Source organism: Pollachius pollachius (genome assembly GCF_949987615.1).
Source record: "Pollachius pollachius genome assembly, chromosome: 9".
NCBI classification, from domain to species: Eukaryota; Metazoa; Chordata; class Actinopteri; order Gadiformes; family Gadidae; genus Pollachius; species Pollachius pollachius.
In genome coordinates, this window is record NC_136942.1 from 143,128 (window position 1) to 169,856 (window position 26,729).

Below are 26,729 nucleotides of genomic sequence, written 5' to 3' on the forward strand. Positions count from 1 at the left end.
AACACATATTTTATCAGGAAGGTTAAAGAGGCCCTGTTTTAGGTTTTGTGTATTATTGTCTACCTTCAGTATATTAACAGAAATATTTTTGAATGAAATCAAACTCGTGTTCCAAGGGTAACTTTCCCGTGCTTATTTCTAACACCCAGACTCAGTTAATAAATAAAATATAAATAAAATGTCGTTTTCCAAGGGTAACTTTCCCGTACATATTTCAAACACCCAGACTAAAAAATAAAGAAATTCACCTTGTGGCACACACGTCATCATTCACTGGGCCTGCGCATTCCCCAACACGGAAGCTGAGGTGTCACTGTTGTTTTGGAAGTTGACAGGCACGTGAGTGGTTGTCGTCATCGACGGTAGGCGACATGGCGGCTGATACTTCCCAGAAGGTAGTGAACAATGTTAAACGGTCTAATCGATTGGCATTCCGTATAATGCCCTTGGTCAAGCCGTAACATTCGCACCGTGTGCAAATTGCGAGTTTGTGTACAAAATCTGTTCCGTCGTACTTGTCTATATGTCCATATTAGCCTCATACACTGTAATAGCGGAGGTTAGCCAATAGCGAGCAGCAACGTCGGCTGCTAGCGTTACAGCATTCCATCCTGCTGAACGCCACGATCGCACACGAGTGTTGTGGTGATCGGGGTCTGCGGCGTGCCCGCGTCTCCAGCCTTTTGGGTGTGAAGGGATGGAGTTATGATCCCAACGTACAGCGACTTTTTCCATACATTTTAAATGCATAGACAGTATAATTTGATAAGCTAACTTTAGCACCAGCTAACCGAAAATAAGGCAACAGGAAAGCGAAGTGCTTACAGCTGAGCGATGACATTTATAAATTATATTTTACATATATATATTACTAGTGTTGGTTTTTACCTTTCCACTATGACATGTGGTATTAAAACCGAATTGCATTCTTACATTATCGTACGGTTGCTAACACAATTTCTTGACTTTGTGTCAGGTTTTATTCGAACAGGATGGCGTTTTCATACATTCAAACAGTAATGATGACTGCATTGAACAAGATCTACTTATTTCTGGGTCCATTCGAGTCGTCGACAAGGTATTGTTTTCCAAATACTGTAACCGAGCACAAATATCGACTCATTGTGCTGGTGGTAAACATTGCCAGCAATAACTGTGATACGATCATTTCAATACTTAAAATTTTCCAGCTTCATTTTTATTTAAAAGTTGCACTTTCCTTGCTCATATGGCAGATAATTCTAGTTTAATGTTCGTATAAGTGCCACAGTTTCCAGGAATGTAGTGAAGCTGTTTTCCATCTGTTAGAAATGCTCTCCCGTGTTCTCCAGGATGGGGAGTTCCTTGTTGAATACAGACCTTTGGAGGACACGGTCGACCCATCAAACATGCTATGTGCTGGCAAGGTTTGCTCTCTTGACATTCTCCATTACAATGATTGAGAATTAAAGATTAGTTTACGCTCTTATTCTAAACGTTGCATTACCTCTACAGTTATTCACAATGTAAGTAGTCCAAATCTAAACTATGTATTTGTTTTGCTAATTTGATAGAGAGGCACTAAGGGTGATTAGATTTAAGCCTGTCAAATAATAATGGCTGTTTAACCTGAATCAACATGGACCACAACAATGAACAGATACATTCAGCTCTGCCAGCTGACATGGTGGGAGCATAGTAAACCACACCACTAACCTTGTTTCTATACATTTGCTTGCATTCCAGGACTCCAGTTCCGTCATGGAGTGGGGCCAGAGTGCAGAGGAGAGGCCCCACCAAGGGTTGGAGACTCAGCACAGCTATGAGACAGAGTGGGACATGGTGAACGCTATCTCCTTTAAGAAGAAGACCTTCTCCAATGGAGATGGTGGGTAATTCAGCCATGTGACTATCCTTTAACTCCCGTCTCCCGCCGGCAGGCAGTTACTTGTTAGTTAGCATGTTTGTTTTTCAAATCAGTAATGAATGATAATTACTTGAAACTAGCTGAATTTTCACATAATTTATAAGATATGACATATAGATAGCGCTGCATAATTAATGCTTTTTCGGCCGTTGCAATTATTAAAAAAGTTTAAATCAGATTTTGTACGCCTGTCAGATTATATCAATTTGTAAGCCATTATAACTCAGCAATAAGTGCTCTAACGGATCACAGGACTTCACATTAAGGGCTATAGAATCTTCAGTGTCCATACATGTTTTTTTTTGTAATCACTACCACTTAATATATGACACAAAACAGTGTGAAGTTGACAGGTTAGCAATTTGAATTGATAATCTGTTCATCGCAATGAAGTATCACAATCTCAATATCGGGCAGAATAATGGCAATAATAACTGTTGTCAGAATCGTGCAGCCTTTGTAAATACAGTTGTTGGTCCTCTGAAGAATGATCCAATCAAAGTAAGTTGATAGGAGCCAGACTGACACGACTGTCCCATCAGAGCCCAACAGAGCCATTGTTCAACAATGCAAAGAACATTAATACAATAACAAAGGATAATATTCATTGTGCAGATATTTTCTTCGACCATCATAGGTGTTCCAACAATCTCCTGGAATGTTCTGAGAATGTCATGAGTCCAATCCTCCTCTGGCCCTCATCCCCCTCAGGTGCCCTGAACCACAGTCAGGAGAGGTACCGTTGGGCCTTCACCTTCAGCGTCAGTGACCTGCGTACCATCACAGTCAAAGTGGACAGCTGGTCCTCCCTCTTCTTCAAGCTAAAGGATACCTCGAACTCCCTGCCTATTCTCTACTTCCACCAGGGCGGCGTCTCAGAGTTCCTGGATAGCCTTCGAAGATGTGCCATGCTAAGCGAGTGAGTAGAACGTCGCAGAACCATAAACCACAGCTAGACACTGCAAGTTGTGAGTTGGCAGTAGCCTGACTTGCCAGACCGGTTCACAAATGCGTAATACTCTGGAACCTCTCAGTTCATTTTCCATTTCCCAAGTGGCGTTATCAACCCTGGTCACGGTTTATTTACGTTTGATGATTTAGAATTCTACAGTACTGCTCCGGAGTCCTCTCAAAATGGCATAGCACAACAAACAATCCCATGATAGATTCTGATGCACAAGCCCTTTGGAGCAATCGGTGTTCAGTTATGTGTCCTGCCTCCTGATGTCTGTCTGGAAGCCACTCGTCCTACCCTGAACAAAATATCAGGTTAGATAATATCCTGGTCAGCCCAGGCTATGTGCATCCCTATCCTGGCCCAGATAGTGGTTTCTTATTAAAGTTCTTATCAAAGCCCGTTCATAATGGTAGTGGTCTGTCTTGACTGACAGGCGTCCTCAGGAGCAGTTTCCAGGCAGGTTGTGATGTCCCGTCACGCCGTTATCTCTTTCTGCCTTGTTTGCCCTGTCATGAATGTTATTAACCCCAACAGTGTATGTGTGCGTGTCCAAAATAATATCTACTCCATTTATGTCTTTCATATTCTCTTATATATATGGTATATAAATGTTTTCCGGTTACTTTCTTGTTAGGAGTGTTCCACATGCAGAATAACGACATGTTATTACATGGCACTACTCATCATTTGATTAAGGGCAGAATTTTTGGGGAAGTCATCCTCCTGACAGCCCTGCAAAGCCGCAAGCCCTGTCACACTACACTGAACAAAACAGCCGACTTCCCCGCATCTCTTGGTTGAAGGGGTGTGACGTGAGTCCTTTTTTGTGTGTGTTCAAAGGTCTCCAGAAGATGAGAGCTGTCTGCTGGTCAGCACTGTCAACAAAACCCTGTCCCAGTCCTTCGAGAACCTTCTGGACGACAACAACTTTGGCCTTGTTCATGTAAACAGAATATTGACAAAAGACAAATAGCATGCATTATAATAATCTTATAGACTTTAATAATAGTCTCCCTATTCATTTAGTTACAGCTTAATGTGTTAATAATGGGCGGCAGTAGCTCAGGAGGTAGAGCGGGTCGGCTGGTAACCAGAAGGTTGCTGGTTCGATTCCCGGCTCCTCCTAGCGGAGTGTCGAGGTGTCCTTGAGCAAGGCACCTAACCTATGTAAGGCAATATTGTAAAGCGCTTTGAGTGGCTAATGGTTAGAACAGCGCTATGTAAATGCAGTCCATTTCCATTTTCCATTTATAACAACAACAAAAAAAGGTTTAAGAAAGTTTCAGGCAGTGCATCCTTGACTGCTGCCATTCCATTCTGACCCCGACCCGCGGTTCAAGTCCCCAGCAACGTGAAGTTGTCCCTCTCCCGTTTGCCAGAAGCTGAAGAAGGACCCGTATGTGACGACTCTGGGGGGCTTCTCCAAGGTCACCAACTATCTGTACGACGCCTTTCGCGGCGCAGAGGAGCAACAGCGGCCCCCCGAGGAGACAGCGGACCTCCTGGGGGAGGTCATCCCCGGGCTGGAGATCAACCACCAGGAGGAGCCTGGCTTCGAGGTCATCACCCGGGTGAGTCTGCGGCCGTGTTCCAATATCCATACTATCCGTACTTACTAGCCTTAGTTTGAGTACGCAGGGCATTCCGATTCAGATCGGGGCGAAAATAAGTGTACTGAAAGGACCCGGATGGTATACTCGATGGATGGATCGATGGACTCTTTTCGTACTCAACGGCAGCCATCTAAGCTACGTAGCGGAAGAGGGCGGAGCCAGGCTGAGCCAACGTCGGTCATTTTGTAGTTTTTATAGCTTTTATAGCTTATTATAGCTGCTAGGCGTAAAGAGTTCACCGTTCAAAGCGGGATGTTTATTGCGGGGAGGAGCGGCGGTGGCAGTCGCGATCATAATTTCCGGTTAGTGCCCCACGGAGTATTAGATTTGCAACAACACGGACATCTGAAAATCGGCACACTTAGTGAGTGCAGATAGTGTACTAAGTTTAAGTGTACTCATGGAAGTATGGATAGTGATACACAGCACAGGTCTCTGGTGACTCTGTCTTCTATTGCTGCCTCTTGCAACAGCGGCCCCCGCCTACACAGAGTCGGGACGATCAAGGATTTGATTTTCTTATTCGTACAAGTTGAACGTTTGACCTCAGTGTCAAAATAACCAAATCCCCAAAGCATTAGAAAAGCAGCATTTGACTGCAGGCATCTAAAACAGAAGGTTCAGAACGCGACTGAAACTTAAACAAAACTTTTCTGTTCCCCATTGTGCGCTAATAACTTCCACCCTAATTTCCATCGAAATGCAAAGATAGAAAGTCAATATTTAACTGTATTTCTTACAGTCTATGTGCATATGTGTGTCCAACATGAGGCGTATCAAGTTATGTCTCCTGGGCAGGTATACACTGCTGAACACACCGGGTCTTCATCAGAACACTAATATCATCAGAACACTGTAATATCATCAGAACACTGTAATATCATCAGAACACTAATATCATCAGAACACTGTAATATCATCAGAACACTAATATCATCAGAACACTGTAATATCATCAAAACACTGTAATATCATCAGAACACTAATATCATCAGAACACTGTAATAGCATCAGAACACTGTAATAGCATCAGAACACTGTAGTAATAATAATAATAATAATAATTGATCCGTTTTTTATAGCGCTTTTCTAAATGCTCAAAGACGCTTTACAAATAAGAAAGGAATACATACAGACAGTACAGACAATCAAACAAAAGGGAAAAAATAAACAACACCACAACAATAGGCAACACATTAAGAGAGAGAGAGAGGGTGGAAGATGGCGGAGGATGATTTGTCAAATGTTGTAGGTGGTCCTGAAGAGATAGGTTTTAAGTTGACTTTTGAATCAACAGTGTATCAGAGTTTCGGATGGCCAGATGGAGGGCGTTCCAGAGGGTAGATGGCGATAATAGCATCTGAACACTGTAATATCTTTCTCTTTCACACTTGAGCTGCTATTGAGATGTGTGATTATTTTAATACATCACCACAGCTGCTATTCTTTTCGCTTTCGGTTTTGAAGTGAAAACTTTCATTTTTACAAAACTCAATGAATGCTTTGGAAATTCCCCCCCTGGCCAGCCGGTAATGTTGGTGAACAACACTTAGTTTATACAGTCTCTCAAGAACATTGCATGCAATGTTGCAGGATTTCCTTTTCACTAGTTGTATATCCTTCTTTATTAGTGCTCGGTGACTAGAGTACCCATTTACAGCCCCTAAACATGCAGTCATTCCTTCCCTATTTACTGCTCCCACTGAGGTTTATTTGTTCAAAGGTGTTTCACTGCTGTTATGGCGCGGACAAGTTTCTTCCACACATTGTCCTGTTTAATGTTTGGAGCCTGTGCCTCTGGTTGGCTGTTCAGATCGACCTGGGAGTGCGGCCAGCGGTCCATCGGGGGGCGCCCCTGACCCCAGAGCAGTGGGGGGGGCACCAGGACGCAGAGGGAAGGGTATTCAACGTCCCCCATCTCAAGCAAGTCATCTTCAAAGGGGCATGTTGAGTATATTACCATTATGATTATTATTATCTTACTATCATGGAGCCTCTTGAGATATTCCTGATCTCGCAGATTCACATTCTGCGGTCTGTAATCTGATTGGTTAGAGTTATTTTCACAATGTCAGGCCGTGTCCGTATGTGGAAATCAATTGCAGTTGCCATGGCAAGAAATATAATCATTACGAAACGCAAACTTATACCTGAGTGGTCTCGCGATTCCAACCTTCATATATCCATAACCGGCCATTTCTCCAGACCCCACTAAAACTACACCTTATCTTGCATCGTATAAACAAGCTATATTTAAGATAGACTTAAAATGCCAGCATAAAAATAACTTAACAAAGGAAATTAAAGACTTGGAAGTTGTTACATTTTCACAACGTTGCCATGGTGACTACATTATATCCTCCAGACTGGCTAGTGCTGCTTTTGTGTCACACTAGGCTAATGGTATTTTTATGGCTATGAACATTTTGACATAACTAAGATGGCATGGATAAGGAAACGAACTGATTAGTTGGAGTTTGTCTTGGAACAATAATTATATGATGCTGTTATAACTGTTTGATAACTTTGACTGTTACTGTCTATAAATAAAAAAGTTAATGTAATTGATATGAGAGCAGACATATAACGATTGCAACGTCTTTTATTTATTAATCTATTTATTAAAATAAAACTTAAGAACAGCGATCATTGTTATCATCTCTTAACAGACAATGATTTATTTATGTATTTATTATCATTATCGATTTAACTTCCCAATGCTAGACAACTCATCACTGTTTAGCCACTAACCCTTCAACATCTGAACTAGGGTCATTCAGAACTGACCGCAGTGATTGCCCAATACATTGATTTCAGGGTTGGGTTAGCCTAACCCTAACCCTAACTTGAGACGGTATCGAGAACCGCCCCACTAAATCAAACGTTTGTGTGATGGAACAGGGTCTGTGTCACATGTTGAGGAAGGAGGTCTGGAAGTTTCTGCTGGGATACTTCCCCTGGGACAGCACCCTGGAGGAGAGGAAAGCCGTGACGAGAGATAAGACGTATGCTTCTTCTTTTCTGTACAATCTGGACTGGGTTGCAGAAACCTCCCCCTGTTTTGCTGTTTGGTAACCAAAATACTGTTGCTAAGCTAAAGCAGTACCGTTTCCCTCCTGCATTTAACCATTTTATTACAGGGAATGAATCCAGTCTTCCAAACGTATTATGCCCCGGCTCCGGTGTTTCTAAACGCTATTCTGTCACCTGTGTCTTAAAGGGACGAGTACTTTAGGATGAAGCTGCAGTGGAAGTCTGTTAGCGAGGAGCAGGAGAGGAGAAACTCGAAACTCAGAGACAACAGGAGTCTCATCGGTAAGTCTGAGTCTTGCTGCGTGTGCTTAACCTTCACCAGGTTAGAGACACCTCATGGAGAAACAGGGTGGATTTTGTCGCCGCTCGTTTCAACTGGGTGTAAAGCCATCAACTTACTGTAATTGTAGAGGTCTCGCCATTACTGCCCTTTAGCGTAAAGGATCCATATGTGCCGGACCATCTCCGTTAGATGAAACTGATGGCAATGCATCATGGGATATAGTGCGGTAATAAGTGTTCGGTTCCACTCTTCCTGTGTCCTCAGAGAAGGACGTGAACCGAACGGACAGGACCAACAGGTTCTACGAGGGCATTGACAACCCGGGCCTTGTCCTGCTCCACGACATCCTCATGACCTACTGCATGTACGACTTCGACCTGGGTGAGTGGAAGAGACCTCGACAACATGTCAATTCTACTGAAATGTACATTTTCTTTAACACCTAACACTTGCTCAGCTAATAATAACATACTCAAAGTGAATAAGATAATATATCTCACCGTGTGTGTGTGTGTGCAGGTTATGTCCAGGGGATGAGCGACCTTCTCTCTCCGCTCCTCTTTGTGATGGAGAACGAGGTTGATGCCTTCTGGTGCTTTGTTTCCTTCATGGACCAGATGGTAAAGGGTCTCTTCATCTAGCTTAAAGTTGCTGTAGGTAAGATTGGAGAGTCGTAAAGAGAGGAAGCAGAAAAGAGCAAATAATAATCATAACCTCCCTCCCTATGATTTCTTGCCATTGGGAAGTGTTGAATTCCATACACACACATTCAACTGTAATCCACAGAAAAGCTGGATTCCCCTAACCAATCATGCAAGAGCTTTCTCTGATTGGTCAGAAATTAGCAGCTCATTTCCCTCACCAATAGCTGAAGGACTGCTGTGCCATTTCTAGCTAATGACATTCAAATAATATCTTACCTACAGCACCTTTAATCACATGGTTGAACTGGGGATACATGACGTTTGAAGTCACTATTAAAGGGGAAATATTATACCACCAGGTGTGAGTGTGATTAGCCTTACGAGCCGTTTCGAAGATCTGCCCCATATGACATCAGTAGTGGGCGTGTCCACCTAGATGTGTGCTGGGTAGATCAGTCTACCAGCCTACCCACTGGACTGACGTAAACGTTGCTCATCTATGCAGCACTATGCAGATCTAGGTGGACATGACCACTAGTGATGTCATAAGGCTAATCCCACTCACCCCTGGTGGTATGATACGTCCCCTTTAACATCTCATTATAACCTTTTGTGTGTGTGTTGGTTTGTGCAGCACCAGAACTTTGAGGAGCAGATGCAGGGCATGAAGACCCAGTTGGTCCAGCTCAGCTCTCTGCTGAGACTGCTGGATCTGAATTTCTGGAACTACCTTGGTACACCAAACACCCTGACACACACCGGCCTCTCACCTCCTGCTGTACACACACAACGACTGCGTTGTAATGCGCATTGCTAGCAGCCCAGAGCTCTCAGAATATTGCAGCTCTAAACGTGCCTCCAATATTGCGATTTATTATGAGATTTCTTTTAATTTATTAAGTTCCTAATGTTCTGTATTATTCTCTAAAAGAGCAATAAATCATTCTTTAGTATTGCCAACACAACATTGGAAGCAGTCAACATAAAAACGGCTCTTTCCTTTAGGCCAGGCCGATGTGTTGAGATTAATTGATATTATAACCTCTTTATTTAACTATTGAATTGTAGAAGAAAAATAAATATTTATTTATTTATTTTTAATCGCAGCCTTTGTGATTTGCATATCGCGTTCTATTACATTGCGATTCAGATTTGAATCCGATTACTCGTTCAGCCTACTCGTTTCTCACCTGTCCTCTTGTGTTTTTCATTTTCAGAGTCCCAGGACTCGGGATTCCTGTATTTCTGTTTCCGCTGGTTGCTGATCCGTTTTAAGCGGGAGCTGAGCTTCCCGGACGTCCTTCGGCTATGGGAGGTACGGTCGTCACCCTCCGGCCCAGACGGAGCCTCCTCTTCTGGCCCCAACCCCTCAGCCTTCAGGCATGAACAGATTGTCAGCGTGGTCTTTAAAGAGCCCAATCCTAGGGATGGCGCTGAACACATATGAAGTGGTTTGGGTGTAAAATATAGTTATTATTTTTAAACAGATTTTATTGGTTATTATACAAGTCATAATTATATAGTGTTTAATAGGTTCTTGAAGGCCCATTCGCACAGGGACGCTTTCTAACATGGTACAGTAAAATGCTAACTGAACTAAAACGCACGAGACAAGACACGTCAGCCATTATATTCTCAGAGCCCTCTGGCGAATATCCAGACTAAACGGCTGCAAGATCAACGCCCATCTCATTAACCGTTGGTTTGGATTCAGTTCAGGTAGGCCTGAACTGGAAACCAGTTCAGGCCTACCTGAACTGGTTTAAACATCCAAATGTTGTAACCCCCAAATTAAAGCCAGGGCCTCCTTCCCAATTACTGAATAGTTCAGTTGATAGGAATTAAGCTTTTTGGAGAAGAACCAAACTCAACTCAACCCAAGTGAGATGGCCTAGCAGCTATCTCACTCTCTGATCCTACCCTGTCTGAGTAGGGTCAGAGAGCGTAACATGGCCTAGCAGCCATCTTAATTAATGGCTCCGATACGTTTTTGCGGAAGCAGAAAGAACACAATGACGACAGGGAAGCGAGGGCAAGCAGCCAATTGCGTACAGAGTCATTTGAACTAGGCCCGTTGATCCCGCCTCTTGTGCTGAAGAAAATGACAGCAGCCTCTCCAGACCAACGTTCAATCTACGTTGAGCTTGGTCTGGCAATAGCCAGGCTACAGGGTTGCAGCTCCTGTTGCCACTCCTGAGACATGCCTCCACAATCCACAACAATCTAGAGCAAGGTCCTCACAGCAGCCCCACCTCTTTCCCCAGGTCAGGGTTAGGGTTAACCCTAACCCTCACCCTAACCCTGACCCTTTCCCCAGGTCAGGGTTAGGGTTAACCCTAACCCTAACCCTAACCCTAACCCTAACCCTTTCCCCAGGTCATGTGGACGGGCCTGCCCTGCCAGAACCTCCACCTGCTGGTCTGCTGTTCCATCCTAGACTCGGAGAAGCAGAAGATCATGGAGGAGAACTATGGCTTCAATGAAATCCTGAAGGTGAAAAAAAAAAGTATTGCAATAATGTGTCTCTTGTCTTCAATTTGAATATTTTATAAATATGTCATCTACATTTAGTTAGATGACATTCATTTAAAAGTGAGTTATTGAAAACAAATGCACAAAAAGATTAATAAAGAAGATGACTCAACAAGGAACAAAAGAGAAAGAAAGCCAACACACCACCACTACAGCCATCAGTACCAAAACTTCCTCAGACAAAAACAGGAATGCATTTTATAAAGATTCTTGAACCAAATATTTAAAATGAACTGCGACATTAAGCAGCACATTTTTTTATTTGTACTTGATAAATGACTCGAGCGATTAATCGATTTTTCAAAATTATACTTGATTACATTTTTGCAGATCACCTTAGCGATAAAGCGACTAATTGTTTTAGCCCTAGGAAGCAAGACATTCTTGAGACTGAGTACCACCACAATGTTGGAGTCATGGTTATTATGATGAAGGTTTCCCTGACCTTGTCAATCCCCCTGCCTCTTGAACAGCATGTTAATGAACTCTCCATGAAGCTGGACATAGAAGAGATTCTCCGTAAAGCAGAGGCCATCTGCTTACAGATCAAGGGTTGTAAGGTAAGCTCACTTTTTAGTCGTGCACAAACCACGCTGCACATAAAGTAACGCTAATGCTGTAAACAGAATTAGAATTCTTATTGTACATAATTTCCAAATGACCACCTATTGAGGGATTATTATTTACAGTGACAGAGGTCATTACACGGTTGAACTCACTGAATCACACACTAAACCTTTACAGTGACAGAGGTCACTTCTCTGTACTGAACCTTTACAGTGATGGAGGTCACTACTCTGTACTAAACCTTTACAGTGATGGAGGTCACTACTCTGTACTAAACTTTTACAGTGATGGAGGTCACTACTGTACTAAACCTTTACAGTGACGGAGGTCACTACTCTGTACTAAACTTTTACAGTGATGGAGGTCACTACTCTGTACTAAACCTTTACAGTGACGGAGGTCACTACTCTGTACTAAACCTTTACAGTGACGGAGGTCACTACTGTACTAAACCTTTACAGTGACGGAGGTCACTACTCTGTACTAAACCTTTACAGTGACGGAGGTCACTACTCTGTACTAAACCTTTACAGTGACGGAGGTCACTACTCTGTACTAAACCTTTACAGTGACGGAGGTCACTACTGTACTAAACCTTTACAGTGACGGAGGTCACTACTCTGTACTAAACCTTTACAGTGACGGAGGTCACTACTCTGTACTAAACCTTTACAGTGACGGAGGTCACTACTGTACTAAACCTTTACAGTGACGGAGGTCACTACTCTGTACTAAACCTTTACAGTGACGGAGGTCACTACTCTGTACTAAACCTTTACAGTGACGGAGGTCACTACTCTGTACTAAACCTTTACAGTGACGGAGGTCACTACTCTGTACTAAACCTTTACAGTGACGGAGGTCACTACTGTACTAAACCTTTACAGTGACGGAGGTCACTACTCTGTACTAAACCTTTACAGCAGGGGTCGGCAATTACGTTTGGACGCGGGCCAAATTTTTTTCAGACAACGGCATCGCGGGCCATAGCTTTTTTTTTGGGGGGGGGGGTCTACTATTTAAATTATTATTTATTTTATTATATTAAAATAAACTAACTTTTAAAACGCATTTAATTTAATTCCATTAAAACGTTTATTTGCTTATGTTCGCTGTTTTTATGCCGCCTGCTGCATCTCGTGTCGTCGCTCATGAAACAGGCGATTGCCTAGCAACCTGCCGTATACAAATATTCTTTTAGATGACGTGTAAAAATGATTAGCTGAACATTGCTATGCTAGTTATCGATGCAAAATGTCGTTGTCGAAAGCCTTGAAAAGAAAAATTGATTCAGAATGCAGGACCTACAAAGAAGAATGGAAGCAGAGGTATGCGTTTATCCTGCCTGCATTTATTAATGCCAAGCCTACATGTCTCATTTGCAACGAGGCTGTTGCCGTTTGCAAAGAATATAACATCAGAAGACACCATGAGACAAAACATGGCCAGTTCAAAAACGCATATCCTCCTGGGACAGAGGTGCGAACTAATAAAATTAAAGCATTGGAGGCTGGATATGCACACAGCAACAAAATACTTGTCAGGTCATTCACCGAGCAGCAGAGGGTTACAAGTGCGTCCCTTAAAGCAGCATGGGTTCTTACCCGTCACAACAAACCATTTACGGACGCAGAGGTTTTTAAGGAAGTGATGGTGGCTGTTTAGGAGGAGCTGGCTACAGATAAGTCAATGGATGGAGTGATTGCCTCAGTGAAACAAATGCCGCTCTCAGCGAGGTCAGCTTCCCGACGCATAGAGAGCCTATCTGACGATGTGAGCGGATCAATTATGAGTGGCCTGAGTCAGGCCAACTACTTTTCCGTTGCCATTGACGAGAGTACAGACAACACTGATATCAGTCAGATGTGCATATACGTGCGGTATTTTGATGGGAAGGAGTTCAGGGAGGAGTTGTTGGCTCTAATTCCATTAGAAGGGAACACCACTGGGGATGTTATGTTTGCCAAAGTGGAGGAATTGATTAAACAACATGCACTACCATTTGAGAAAATAAACCTCATCGTGACAGACGGTGCACCTGCCATGGTTGGTTGCCACAGAGGTCTGGTGGCCCGATTGAAGGAGATAGCACCACAAATGCACGCACTACATTGCCTAATTCACCAGAGTGTCCTGTGCGCCAGACTCAGTGGCGAGCTGAAGAGTGTCATGGATAAAGTGATGAGAGTCATTAATTTTGTCCGGGGTGCATCAAGCACACAGCACCGTCTTTTTTCGCCAACTTGTTGCTGAGTCAGAGGCCTGCTACGAAGATCTGCTACTTCACAATGACGTGCGCTGGTTAAGTAAAGGAAAGGCACTGGAGCGCTTCTGTGCGCTACTAGATCAAGTGAAAACCTTCCTGCGAATGAGCAAGATGCGTGCTTCAGACGATCACCTGGCCTTTCTAGAAGGTGAAATGTCCATCTCAAACATCGCGTTTTTAACTGATATTTTTGGCCATCTTAACCAGCTGAACCTGCAACTACAAGGGAGAGGGAAAACCATTGTGGACCTGATCGAGAAGATGGATTCGTTTACAAGGAAGCTGGAGTTGTTCCAGTCTGATCTAGCAAGTGGAAGGCTCTTGCACTTTGCAACATTAAAATCACAGGGAGGGGGGCGAGTGACAGGAATTATGACTGAATTCCTTGACAAGCTACGGGACAACTTTCAGTCGCGGTTCCGAGACTACTGTGTCCCAAGGGAAATTGTTGGCTTTGTCCGCGACCCATTGTCCACGCAAAGCGAGGAATTCTCCTCACTGGCCAAAACAACCATGAGCTCGTTGGACGAGGCAGCGCTTCAGTTGGAGCTCATCGATTTCCAGTCAAGCTCCCTCGTCCGTGATGCGTTTAGTGCGCATTCTGTGGAGGATTTCTGGATCGGATGCTCAGAAGAGTACATGGGTATCAAGAAACTTGCCCTTTATGTGCTGACGATGTTTCCATCTACCTCCACGTGTGAGTCCAGCTTTTCGTCAATGAATGCAATCAAGACACACGAGAGGAACCGTCTGACCAATGCAAGCTTGGAGAACTGCTTGAGAATAAAAGTGACATCCCTGTCGCCCGACATCCACAAAATTGTGACCGAAGGGAGGAGCCACTTTTCCCATTAAGTGAGTAGCCTACTGGCCTTTTTAAATAGTAGGCCTAAAAAAAATGCCCAGTTATATTGTTTGATCTTATTTAAATTGTAAATTCCCTTTTTTCTGTCTTTATTCAGGAGCAGCGCAGATCCTTCTCCCACGCGGACAATGTGCATTCATCTTTCACTTTCTTTAAGTTTTATTTTAATTGGGCCATTTCACATTTGAGCAGACCTTGTTATGTTGTTAATTTAACGAAACGTAGACTATTTTTTACCTTGCCCACTGGAGGAGGGAGACGGAACACTTTGGGGTTTTTTTTGCACAAGATTACGCGCACTCGCGTGCCAATACCGTTCTGACCTGTGCGTCATGGATAACTGCACAGATGTTCCACCTGTTGTTTTGTCACTTTAGGACTATCATCTATACCTCAATAAATGTTTCGAAATTGATGGGATTGCTGTATGCCTTTTTTTTTATTTTTTTTAATATGGGGTTGAAAATAATTTTTTTAAAATTAATTATTATTATTATTTTTTTTTTTACATCAAATTAACATCATCTCGTGGGCCTGACAGAATAGCTGGCGGGCCAAAATTGGCCCGCGGGCCCCTTTTTGCCGACCACTGCTTTACAGTGACGGAGGTCACTGCTCTGTACTAAACCTTTACAGTGATGGAGGTCACTACTCTGTACTAAACCTTTACAGTGACGGAGGTCACTACTCTGTACTAAACCTTTACAGTGACGGAGGTCACTACTAGGTACTAAACCTTTACAGTGACGGAGGTCACTACTGTACTAAACCTTTACAGTGACGGAGGTCACTACTATACTAAACCTTTACAGTGACGGAGGTAACTACTGTACTAAACCCTACAGTGATGGAGGTCACTACTGTACTAAACCTTTACAGTGACGGAGGTCACTACTCTGTACTGAACCTTTACAGTGACGGAGGTCACTACTATACTAAACCTTTACAGTGACGGAGGTAACTACTGTACTAAACCTTTACAGTGACGGAGGTCACTACTGTACTAAACCTTTACAGTGACGGAGGTAACTACTGTACTAAACCTTTACAGTGATGGAGGTCACTACTGTACTAAACCTTTACAGTGACGGAGGTCACTACTGTACCAAACCTTTAAAGTGACGGAGGTCACTACTCTGTACTAAACCTTTACAGTGATGGAGGTCACTACTGTACTAAACCTTTATAGTGATGGAGGTCACTACTCTGTACTAAACCTTTACAGTGACGGAGGTCACTACTGTACTAAATCTTTACAGTGACGGAGATCACTACTCTGTACTAAACCTTTACAGTGACGGAGGTCACTACTCTGTACTAAACCTTTACAGTGACGGAGGTCACTACTCTGTACTGAACCTTTACAGTGACGGAGGTCACTACTATACTAAACCTTTACAGTGACGGAGGTAACTACTGTACTAAACCTTTACAGTGATGGAGGTCACTACTGTACTAAACCTTTACAGTGACGGAGGTCACTACTGTACCAAACCTTTACAGTGACGGAGGTCACTACTCTGTACTGAACCTTTACAGTGATGGAGGTCACTCCTCGGTACTAAACCTTTACAGTGACGGAGGTCACTACTGTACTAAATCTTTACAGTGACGGAGATCACTACTCTGTACTAAACCTTTACAGTGATGGAGGTCACTACTCGGTACTAAACCTTTACAGTGACTGAGGTCACTACTCTGTACTAAACCTTTACAGTGACGGAGGTCACTACTCAGTACTGAACCTTTACAGTGATGGAGGTCACTCCTCGGTACTAAACCTTTACAGTGATGGAGGTCACTACTAGGTACTAAACCTTTACAGTGATGGAGGTCACTACTCTGTACTGAACCTTTACAGTGATGGAGTTCACTACTCGGTACTAAACCTTTACAGTGATGGAGGTCACTACTAGGTACTAAACCTTTAAAGTGACGGAGGTCACTACTGTACTAAACCTTTACAGTGACGGAGGTCACTACTGTACTGAACCTTTACAGTGACGGAGGTCACTACTGTACTGAACCTTTACAGTGACGGAGGTCACTACTCTGTACTAAACCTTTACAGTGATGGAGGTCACTACTCTGTACTAAACCTTTACAGTGACGGAGGTCACTACTCTGTACTAAACCTTTACAGTGATGGAGTTCACTACTTGGTACTAAACTCTTCGAGGTTGTTTTTCATGTCGTACATCCTCCACAGGATCTGCCCCATTCCGTCAGCGACATCATGGGATTCAACACAGACGAAGATGCCGCAGAGGCCCCCAGGTCAGAGGGCACGGAGCCGGCCAAGAGGAGCCACTCCCCCTCGCCAAGCCCCTCCCACCGGGGGCTAGCCTTCTCCAACGGCCACGGACACTTGAGAGAGAGCTCTCAGAACGGCTGCAAAGTGTCCTTGGTGTCCTAGTGAACGCAGAGAGCTGAACCTCAGAGACTGGGGCCGTCCACCAGGGAAGCTTTTCCCGACAGGGTCGAGCTGGCTGTCCCGGAAGAGGAACGCCACCCCAGCCGCCGGCTTGGGATCAGGAGCCTTGATGATGATGATGATGATGATGAGATGGATGGAATGTAAAAAAACAAACAAAAAAGGATTTAAGATTATTAAGAAACCTTATTTTTGTAATTTCTTGTACCATATTGTCTTTTCATTGAAGTAGTCATTCCTGATGGTAACTACGTTTTCTAAAGGTCGGCTGAGATTTTTTGGTGACTTGAGTTGTGCTGCTAAAATGTATCACTCCCAACGCTCAACCATGCTCCGGTGATTAAACAATGGACTAATCATTTATTACATCAATAATCAAAACGCTGAGTGTAGGATTTTGGGTATGTTCTTTTTGCATCCAATTTGGCAGCTGGTGTATTGCTGTTTTTTTATTTTTCAAATTGAGGTTAGGAACTGTTTGAAACTGTGACGTACAGTTTATCAATATATTCGCCCAATGTATTAGACAGCTTGTATACCAGTTGGAGTCAGTATTAATGAGGAACGTCAGAGTTTCTCCTGCTGTGTGGAGTGCTACCGTATGTTTAAATTGACCTCTGACCCCCACCATCAGCCTTCACATTACTCTGGACCAGCATCGGTCCTCTCTGCTTCCAAAGCGAGTGTGCCAGTTCTTTATTTAGAGTTATTTTTTTATTCTAACTCGGAATCGCCCATTTGTACCCAGAGAAATCTGCTGCTTAATATATCGGAAGTCCTTGCGCCTCAATATATACTACATTAAACTAACACCTCTTTAAAGGACTTATTTTGCAATTAGTCAATTTCTCTAGAACTTACTTTCAAAATTTGAAAGATATTAGATATTGATTTTTCTATAAATGTAACATGCATAGAGGTTTTTTGAATGAGCCAACGGATTGATTAAATTGTTTTCACTTTGCTTTGCCAGCAGGATGGAGTGAGTCTGGTTGACCAGCTTTGAAATTATGTGTCTTCAAATCTCATGGCCTGGAAATGACACTATGGGGCAATAAAAAAACAAACAACTACTTCAGGGCATGGTGTTTTACTCCTTGTGAATCATTTGTAATCAAGCAGAACACGATTCTGACGTATTTCTCGCATGCTTATTATTATGAACTGGAAGAACAAGTCTTTAACTTTCAATCAAAAATGTATTCATATCCTTACACTGCACACACGGGTTGGGTTTATTGCTGTTGCTCTTCATCAGTGTGATGGCTTCAAAGGGAGTTATTAGCCGTTACAAGCCGTTTTGAAAATCTGCCATCATAGGTGGGCGTGTCCACCTAGATGTATGACGGATAGATGAGCAACGTTTGCTGCAGTCCACTGGGTGGGCTGGTAGACTGATCTCTCCAGCATCATGATCTATCCACATCTAGGTGGACACGCCCACTTGTGATGCCAGAAGAGGCAGATTTTCAAAACAGCCTATAACAGCTAATCCCACTCTCACCTGCTAGTATAATATCATGCCATTCACCTTTAAGGTGAATGGCATCACCTTATAACCTCAAACCACTAAAACAAATTACTACTGAAGTGCCCTTGGCCAAGGATGGGTAGAGACATGGGATGCACCTGTCCGTAACAAATGGTTCTGTTTGGTGGGTTGGAACTAGGGTTAGGGCTAACCCTAACCCTAACCCTAGTTCCTGTACGTTTGGGCTCTCTCTGGGATATGATGACATCCCCTCTTGGTGGCACCTGTACATCTTAGAATAGAATCGTTCAAATATAATCCATGTCTGCTTGGATTATATTTCATGAGCTGAGGAAGGTGCCTCTTGTGAGACACATTAGTGTCAACATTGTTGAAAGAGTTATAAGGACAGTAATTGCTTGATGGATGGATGGATAAACTTAATTGATCCCCCAGGGGGAAATTCATTTGCCAGCACCCAACAGAAAAACAAAAATATAAACCCCATTACAAGCACATTAAAACAGTGCAGTACATAGTTACAGCAGATTATTAAACAACCAGATGAAGCAGTTAGCTTTCTTTTTTTCAAACCTATCTATCCGCAATACTTTAATGCATTAACACACAGTGAGTGTACAAAATCCACCAATATTTTACTAAATGAAGGAAGGATTAATGTATTTTATATTCCAACCAAATGTCACGAGGACCTTGTTGTTACTATTGGGGTGGGCCCATTTATTTTCCTTATTTTTACCAGATTTTCTCCGGCGGTTGAAGATTAACACTGCGTTTCCCCTTTCAGCTGCAGGTTGTGCCAGATTGTACGTGGCATTTTGCCTCCACTTTCAACCACGGCTGACGGACAGCAGCCGCGTGCGTCAGGGCAGGTCTGAGCTGACACTCTGCAGTGCTGCCCGTGTCCTTTGATGGAAGACATTTGGAGACGCCTCTTGCGTATAACAGTGGGAACAGGGGGCTGGCTAACGGACCAGGTATCTACCTCCGATCTGCTCATAAAGCCTCCATTGGAACAAAGGAGGCCCCACACTGCTCTCCCATCTCCTTACCCTTTCATTTCCTGTTTGGCAGGAAATTGCCTCGCCGTATGCTCGATAGCGTAATGTGCAGTACTGTGACTTATCAGTACTATCTAGCCCTGTGTGTGTGTGTGTGTGTGTGTGTGTGTGTGTGTGTGTGTTTTAATTAAAGTAGAAGCTGCTTTGTCTGACGGATGAGTGCTGGCTCGTTCATTCAGCTCTGTGCGTCAAACCTCGTAAAAGGTTCTGAATGAGGCGTGTTTAAATATTGTCCACCGCCATCAACGCCGTGGTACAGCAGAAAAAAGAGAAGGCCAAAACAATAAAGCAGATAAATAAATCAAATTGGCAGTATAATTAATGCATCGGAGCAATCTCTGTAACCAGTGAAAAGGAAAAAGTCAGTTCTGCCCAATTGTTCTCGAATCCCAATTGCTTGAGACTTTTTTTTATTGTATTTTCAAGCACATGTTGTTGTTGATGTTCCCGGAAGACCTCAGTGTAGTGTGCAAATAGACTACTGAGGAAGTTAGCCTTCTGTCTACGCCTGTTGGGATTCCATATCAACAAACAAGATAGAGCTGCATTAAAAACAATCCGATATGCCACACACACTCACACACACACACACACACACACACACACACACACCCACACCATGAAGTCCCTCCCATCCTCCATCACACTATATAAGCAGACCTGGTGCGGCTGAGCGGGTGGTTATCTTAACAGAGTGTACACACAGACACACACACACACACACAACCAGAGCCCCGTACCCCCCCAGTGGTCATTTTGAGGCCACGGTGTCAGTGAGACTGGAGCCCTGGTACTCGTACACCCACTGGTACCCCATGGCCTCGTCCCATGTGAAGAGGGACGTCCTGGAGCCAGTACCCAAGATGCAGCCGGCCATGATGATGTTCTCCAGCAAGTACTGGTCCCGCCGGGGGATGTCACTGGACTCGGCCATGTTCGACCAGCGCGGCCAGGGCCAGCCTCAGCGGCACACAGGCGGCCAGATGGTGAGACGTACCCTCCTCTTCTTCTTCCTCTTCTTCCTCCTGCCCATTATGGGACTGTTGCCCCCTAGAGAGAGGCTGCTGAATCCTGACAGTCCTGTATGGCTTCTGGATCTCCTGCATTTTCTTTGTTTGGTTTGTTCAGCGCATTGCAAATGTAGTGTGAACTGGTCCTGAGGACGAAGCATCGGGTACATCACCTGACTGCATCGGGTACATCACCTGACTGCATCGGGTACATTACCTGACTGCATCGGGTACATTACCTGACTCATTACCTGAGCCTGATTGTTGAATGCAGAATTTGTTGGATAGATATTTTTGATTGTGAGAAATGATCATTTTGTGTCAAGATAACACATAATGTGTTAGAAAAATGCAGTCTAATATGCTATTCAATTTAATTTGTTTTAAATGGACACCTGTCTTGGTTGTTTTAATTTGGTTTTACTCCACACACGGTTGATTGTCGTTGATTGTCACTCCTCCAGATTAATTAAGTTGACTTAAAGTATACTGGGCAGGACCGGGAGGTCTTCCGGCTGACAGTGGGAATGTTGTGCTGTGTCTAGTCCCGGCGGTCCTCCTTCTGCCCCATCAACGAGCACCCGGAGAAGGAGAACGCCGAGGAGTCCGGCCAGACGGCTGTGGTCTTCTCCCTGAAGGACGAGGTGGGCTGCCTGGTCAAAGCACTGCGCATCTTCCAGGTAGGTGTGTGTGGGTGAGAGCCTCCCCGCTGGCACGGAGCTGCACACAGATCCATATTGGACTTCCCTGCTAGCACTACATTCCCCCTGGGTGTTCGGTCTCATCCGGTGTAAACCTGTTGTTGACTTTTCCTCTCATTTCCTCTCAGTCCCTCACGAGGAATTCACAACCTTTTTTCTTTTGTTTTACCTGTTGTTCTTCTACTTGTGTCATGTCATCGCCTCTGTTTATTAATTTCCTTTCTTGTGTTATCTTCTTATCATATCTCTCCTCCTCCTCTTGCTCCCATTCTATTCTTCTCATCTCCCCACCTCTCCTCTAATGCTCTCTCCTCCGCGCCTCCTTTTCTCCATCGTTTACTACCTCTCTCCTCTCCCACGGTCTACTTTCTCCTCGAATCGCTTCTCCTCCCATCTTAACTCCCATCTCCTCCTCCTCCCCCTGTTCTCCTACCATCTCCTCCTCCTTCCCGGGGCCTCCTCCTATCTCCCCCTCCCTCCTTTCTCCCCCTCCCCGCGCAGGAGAAGCATGTCAATCTGAACCACATCGAGTCCCGTAAGTCGAAGCGCGTGGCCCAGGAGGTGGAGATCTACGCCGACTGCAGCTGCAGTAAGAAGGAGTTCAACGACCTCCTTCAGCACCTCAAGGACCACGTCAACATCATCTCCTACAACACGCCTGCCCAGCTCTGGTCCACTGAGGCCGGTAGGCCCCTCTGCAGATACCCCGCCGGGCGCCTGGCCTACACCATGGGGGAGAGGGGTGCTCAACAGTGGGTGGGAGGGGGGGATAACTTATTTGGATATAGGGAGGCCTCAAAGACTGGCAAGGGTTGAGAAGCCCTGCCAATTACCCTTTCAACAGAGGCACTGTCGTAGGGCGGAAGGCTAATCATGGGTCTGCTCCTTTTATGTACCAGGGCTTAGGGGTAATAGACTAAAGGAGTGAAGGTAAAGCACGTTTACCATGGACTATGTGCCCTGGTACATGAAAGGAGCAGACCCATAATTAGTGTTATTATTGGCAACACCTGTTTGTGACATACGATAATGCTTCTGTGAAAAAGGGAAGAACTGGTCCACCTTCAACTGTTTTTTTTATTACGGTAAAGCAACAGGAATAACAATGTTGTTAATTATTGTATTACTCATTGAAGCTGATTTGCCAAAGAGATTCTGTATAATCAATATAAACTATATTGATTCATTAAATAACGGGAATGTCATTATATTTCTACCTATGAATTACAAAAAAAAAATGTAAGGTACATTTTTTTCTCACTTTTGATCAACATTCATATTTGAACGAATGTTTTGGATCGGCCAATCCATTTTGCATTTGGCTCCTGATCACATCCCCATATTTCCCGCCCCACCTCTTCTGACTTGTACTTCTAGACGACGAGGACGTTCCATGGTTTCCAATGAAGATCTGCGACCTGGACCAATGCTCGAAGAGAGTGTTGATGTACGGGTCCGAACTGGATGCCGATCATCCAGTAAGAAAACAAGGTTCTCCTCAGGATTCGGATCTAAAGAATGTATTCCCCTCTAGATCAGCGCAGCTGAAAACCTCGCTTTATTCATCAGTCAATAAATCATAGTTCATGGAAGCCCTTCATCGTTTTCATGATCACTCTGTGAAAATTTGTACTACAGCACATATATTGTAGCCTAGTGCATCCCCACTCCTCCTTTACAGTTTTTCTGTCTACTCTCAAGGGGTTCAAGGACAATGTGTATCGCCAGCGGAGAAAATACTTTGTGGAGGTGGCGATGGATTATAAATTGTAAGATTTTGAACTGCATATGCTGTCTGTATTCGTCACATGGATATTTCTATAAAATATTTGTGGCTTATGCAAGCCATTGTTTATCATCGATGATTATTTTGATGATTACCAAAATATCGGTGTCCTTTATCTAGTAGGCTATGTGGTTAATAATGTACTTCTTTGGCTCCCCCTAGCGGACAGCCTATCCCTCGCGTCGAATACACCCAAGAGGAAATCAAAACTTGGGGCGTCGTCTTCAGGGAACTCACCAAACTATACCCCACCCATGCCTGTCGGGAATACCTCAAAAACCTCCCCCTCCTCACCAAGTTCTGTGGTTACAGAGAGGACAATATACCGCAGTTGGAAGATGTTTCTGTTTTTCTTCGAGGTATGGTCTACATTTACATGAAGGGATCCTAGAGTGTCTAATTACAAAAAGAGCAAGGGCGTGTTAGTTGGAGGGTTGCGTGCAGGGCGAGGATCAGTTCAACATTCAATGGGCCACATCTAGAAGTTGATAGGGTTTGAACATGCCTATCAAAATCTAGACACGAGGCTGTCAATATCTGGCATAAAATAAGCACATTTTGTGAATGATACATTCTGCATATGGCTCTGCAATGGTGCTTAGTGGTTGGTTTGGTCTGGGGCCCCTCCATGTTATTCTATCCCACTCCCGGGCCCTTACTTCTAAATGAGTTTGACACACCACTGATTTAAAAAACAATTAAACATATTGGCTGAAGAGTGTGTTCCTGTGTGGTTCAAGTAGAGACACGGTGTGTATGCCAATGGATGATTTGTGCTTTTTGTTACAGAAAGGTCTGGCTTCACTGTGCGTCCTGTAGCCGGTTACCTCTCGCCCAGAGATTTTTTGGCAGGTCTGGCCTATCGGGTGTTTAACTGCACCCAGTATATCCGCCACAGTGTGGATCCTCTCTACACACCTGAACCGTAGGTGCTCCTTTAACACCTGTTTCTATTATCACTCTTAGGCCTGTGTTGCACTTGCTATTGGCCCCTGCATGGGATCAACCACAAATATTACTATTTGTTTAGACACTGGCTTGCCAAAAGAAATGCAGCAAAATGGTGTGGTGTTGTAGAACAGGGCGTGACTATAAAGTTAACTGATCCACCGAGTGTTGAAATCATCAATTGATGATCGAAAAGTCGATTTGAAAAGGTCAAAATTGAATCTAATGTAGACATGGTCTATCCAACCTTTTGGTCGTTCCTATGAAGGCATTCTTCTGTGTCATGTTGAGTGTCTTGTCAGAACCGATCCCCTGTGCGGTTTACAGGGACACATGTCACGAGCTTCTGGGCCACGTGCCGCTCTTGGCCGATCCGAAGTTCGCCCAGTTCTCCCAGGAGATCGGACTGGCGTCCCTCGGAGCCTCTGATGAGGACGTGCAGAAACTGGCCACGGTGAGCCTGACACCCAGTGACCCAAGAATAACCAAACACTGTTCTGTGTGACTTAATGTATAGTAACACTCTAAGGAGGTTATAGCTCAGGAGGAAGAGCGGGTTGACTGATAACCGTAAGGTCGCTAGTGCAATCCCCGGCTCCTCCTAGCTGAGTGTTGAGGTGTCCCTGAGTGAGACGCCTCACCCTCCCTGCTCCTGATGAGCTGGCTGCATGGTTGACTCCGCCATCGGTGTGTGAATGTGTGAATGAATGGTTGTAAGTCGCTTTGAAAAAAGGCATCAGCAAAATTCCCTAAATGTACATTTTAATTCCAAAGCCTTGGTTTTAAACTGGAAAATACTTAAGTGACTTTAACCGAGGCAAAGGGCTGACATGGTGTGATGGGTTTGCCTCCACAGTGTTATTTCTTCACCATTGAGTTTGGCCTGTGTAAGCAGGACGGACAACTGAGAGCCTACGGCGCCGGGTTACTGTCTTCTATAGGAGAGCTGAGGGTGAGCCCCTGCGGACACACAGGAAGTACAGTCGACTCTGTTCAATGGAACTTCATAGTCAATCACAATGACAAACAAACAAACACAATTTATTGAACTGAAAGCTTGTTCAAGATTTTGTGGGAATAAACATGAGTGTAACAATGGGGAAGTTAATAATACTGTATCACTTTTATGTTGTATGTCTTATGAGCTTGAGTCCTAATCTCTTGGGTCATCATATTTGGTCATAATATGGAGGAAGGCTACAGAACAGTGCAAGACACGCATTTATGTCAAGGCCTGTGCGTGTTTTTAGAGCCGCACTGTCCCGCCATGAAATATGTGCAGTGAAATATGTGAATGGAGACTTGATACTACTTAAGAAACTGGGTCAACTGAGCGATAAAATGTGAGTTAGCAGGCCTTTTTGTAACTTGAGAATACACTAAGAAGCTGGGTAAACTGATCTTAAAAAAGCGAGATAGCATTTTGTCACAAAAATGTATTGAAGCAAGTTGCCGTGATATTTTTGTGATAGTTTTCTCAAATTCTTATTTCATTAAATAAAAACAAGGTAAAGTGTACTTCACACCATGATTAGAATACTACACTACAAGTACACCACAACTATATAAAGACCTACTTCAGATGAGGAACTAACTCTATGTTGGGTCCATCTTGTTGCCGGCAGCATGCCTTGTCTGACCAGGCCCGTGTGAAGATGTTTGACCCGCGGACCACCTGCAACCAGGAGTGTCTGATCACCACCTTCCAGGAGGTCTACTTTGTCTCCGAGAGCTTCGAGGAGGCTAAGGAGAAGATGAGGTAACCAAGCTGCTTGGTAGATCTTTCTTAGGGTTAGGATATCCAGGGGCATCACATCAGCTACGCCATGATGGCTGATGTTATAACATTTAACGTCACTTATGACGGTAAGTTGACAACGGATACGATATAGGCTGTAGGATAAAGCAGCCGATTACCAAGCAAACTCCATTCTAACTCCTTTAAACGAATAATAAATAATAGTGTAATATTATAGCGAATTGTATGGACATTGCATAGAATATTATAAAGGTGGGATTTCTGTTTTTGCCAACAGATAATTATTTGTACCTCTTTGTTTGTAGGCCCTAGCTCTCTGTTAGTTTAAATATAATTTATATTTTCTGTGCTCTTTATAATTGAATGAAGTTGGTTGTTTTGTTATTTTCTACATCTCATTTGGATCTCATGATCTCCTAAATTATTGACTAGCCTATTCTGTTATACCTTTCTGAGCTTATTTCGGTTACGATTATTTTCATATATATTTCGATTGCTCATATTTTCTCGGCTTCCACAGGGATTTTGCTAAGACTATTAAAAGGCCTTTCTCGGTGTACTACAACCCTTACACCCAGAGCATCGACCTGCTCAAAGATACCCGGAGCATTGAGGACGTGGTCCAGGATCTCCGCAGCGACCTCACCACCGTGTGTGATGCTCTGGGCAAAATGAACACCTACTTGGGCATTTGAGCTCGGCGGTGGTCGGCTCTCTGCTGCCCCCTGTCTAACTTTGTATGTATTGTACACACACTGCTTCTAACAGATCTCCAGGAAAAGGTTAAGCTTGAGCTTTAATTAATCTATTCTATGTTAAGATATGACCTGGATACACAGTAGTAAACTGCATAAATGTTAAGAAATGTGTA

General features: G+C 43.8%; 2 protein-coding genes across 2 annotated transcripts; both read left to right on the forward strand.

Annotated features, from left to right (window-relative positions):
- Nucleotides 1-321: 321 nt before the first annotated feature.
- Nucleotides 322-18,163, forward strand: tbc1d15 (TBC1 domain family, member 15). Its single transcript, XM_079742901.1, has 17 exons — nucleotides 322-395; nucleotides 977-1,078; nucleotides 1,332-1,406; nucleotides 1,726-1,867; nucleotides 2,618-2,825; nucleotides 3,705-3,807; nucleotides 4,244-4,435; nucleotides 6,291-6,419; nucleotides 7,379-7,482; nucleotides 7,698-7,792; nucleotides 8,058-8,174; nucleotides 8,313-8,413; nucleotides 9,072-9,171; nucleotides 9,655-9,752; nucleotides 10,814-10,930; nucleotides 11,443-11,529; nucleotides 16,877-18,163. The coding sequence occupies exons 1-17, from the start codon at nucleotides 372-374 to the stop codon at nucleotides 17,081-17,083; spliced, it is 2,001 nt and encodes a 666-aa protein (XP_079599027.1). The 5' UTR covers nucleotides 322-371; the 3' UTR covers nucleotides 17,084-18,163.
- Nucleotides 18,164-20,514: 2,351 nt separating this feature from the next.
- On the forward strand, nucleotides 20,515-26,613 carry tph2 (tryptophan hydroxylase 2 (tryptophan 5-monooxygenase)). The gene is made up of 11 exons (XM_079742734.1): nucleotides 20,515-20,640; nucleotides 21,210-21,344; nucleotides 21,867-22,107; nucleotides 22,743-22,843; nucleotides 23,067-23,134; nucleotides 23,314-23,510; nucleotides 23,941-24,076; nucleotides 24,427-24,553; nucleotides 24,956-25,051; nucleotides 25,725-25,858; nucleotides 26,379-26,613. The coding sequence occupies exons 1-11, from the start codon at nucleotides 20,518-20,520 to the stop codon at nucleotides 26,551-26,553; spliced, it is 1,533 nt and encodes a 510-aa protein (XP_079598860.1). The 5' UTR covers nucleotides 20,515-20,517; the 3' UTR covers nucleotides 26,554-26,613.
- Nucleotides 26,614-26,729: the final 116 nt, after the last annotated feature.

Bases quoted from the DNA above. Each gene is read 5' to 3' on its own strand.
- tph2 (XM_079742734.1), top strand. From the start codon at position 20,518: ATGCAGCCGGCCATGATGATGTTCTCCAGCAAGTACTGGTCCCGCCGG. The intron at 23,135-23,313 runs GTAAGATTTTGA...GGCTCCCCCTAG, and splicing joins GTGGCGATGGATTATAAATT to CGGACAGCCTATCCCTCGCG. The intron at 25,859-26,378 runs GTAACCAAGCTG...CGGCTTCCACAG, and splicing joins GAGGCTAAGGAGAAGATGAG to GGATTTTGCTAAGACTATTA.
- tbc1d15 (XM_079742901.1), top strand. From the start codon at position 372: ATGGCGGCTGATACTTCCCAGAAG. The intron at 9,172-9,654 runs GTACACCAAACA...TTTCATTTTCAG, and splicing joins GAATTTCTGGAACTACCTTG to AGTCCCAGGACTCGGGATTC. The intron at 11,530-16,876 runs GTAAGCTCACTT...CATCCTCCACAG, and splicing joins TACAGATCAAGGGTTGTAAG to GATCTGCCCCATTCCGTCAG.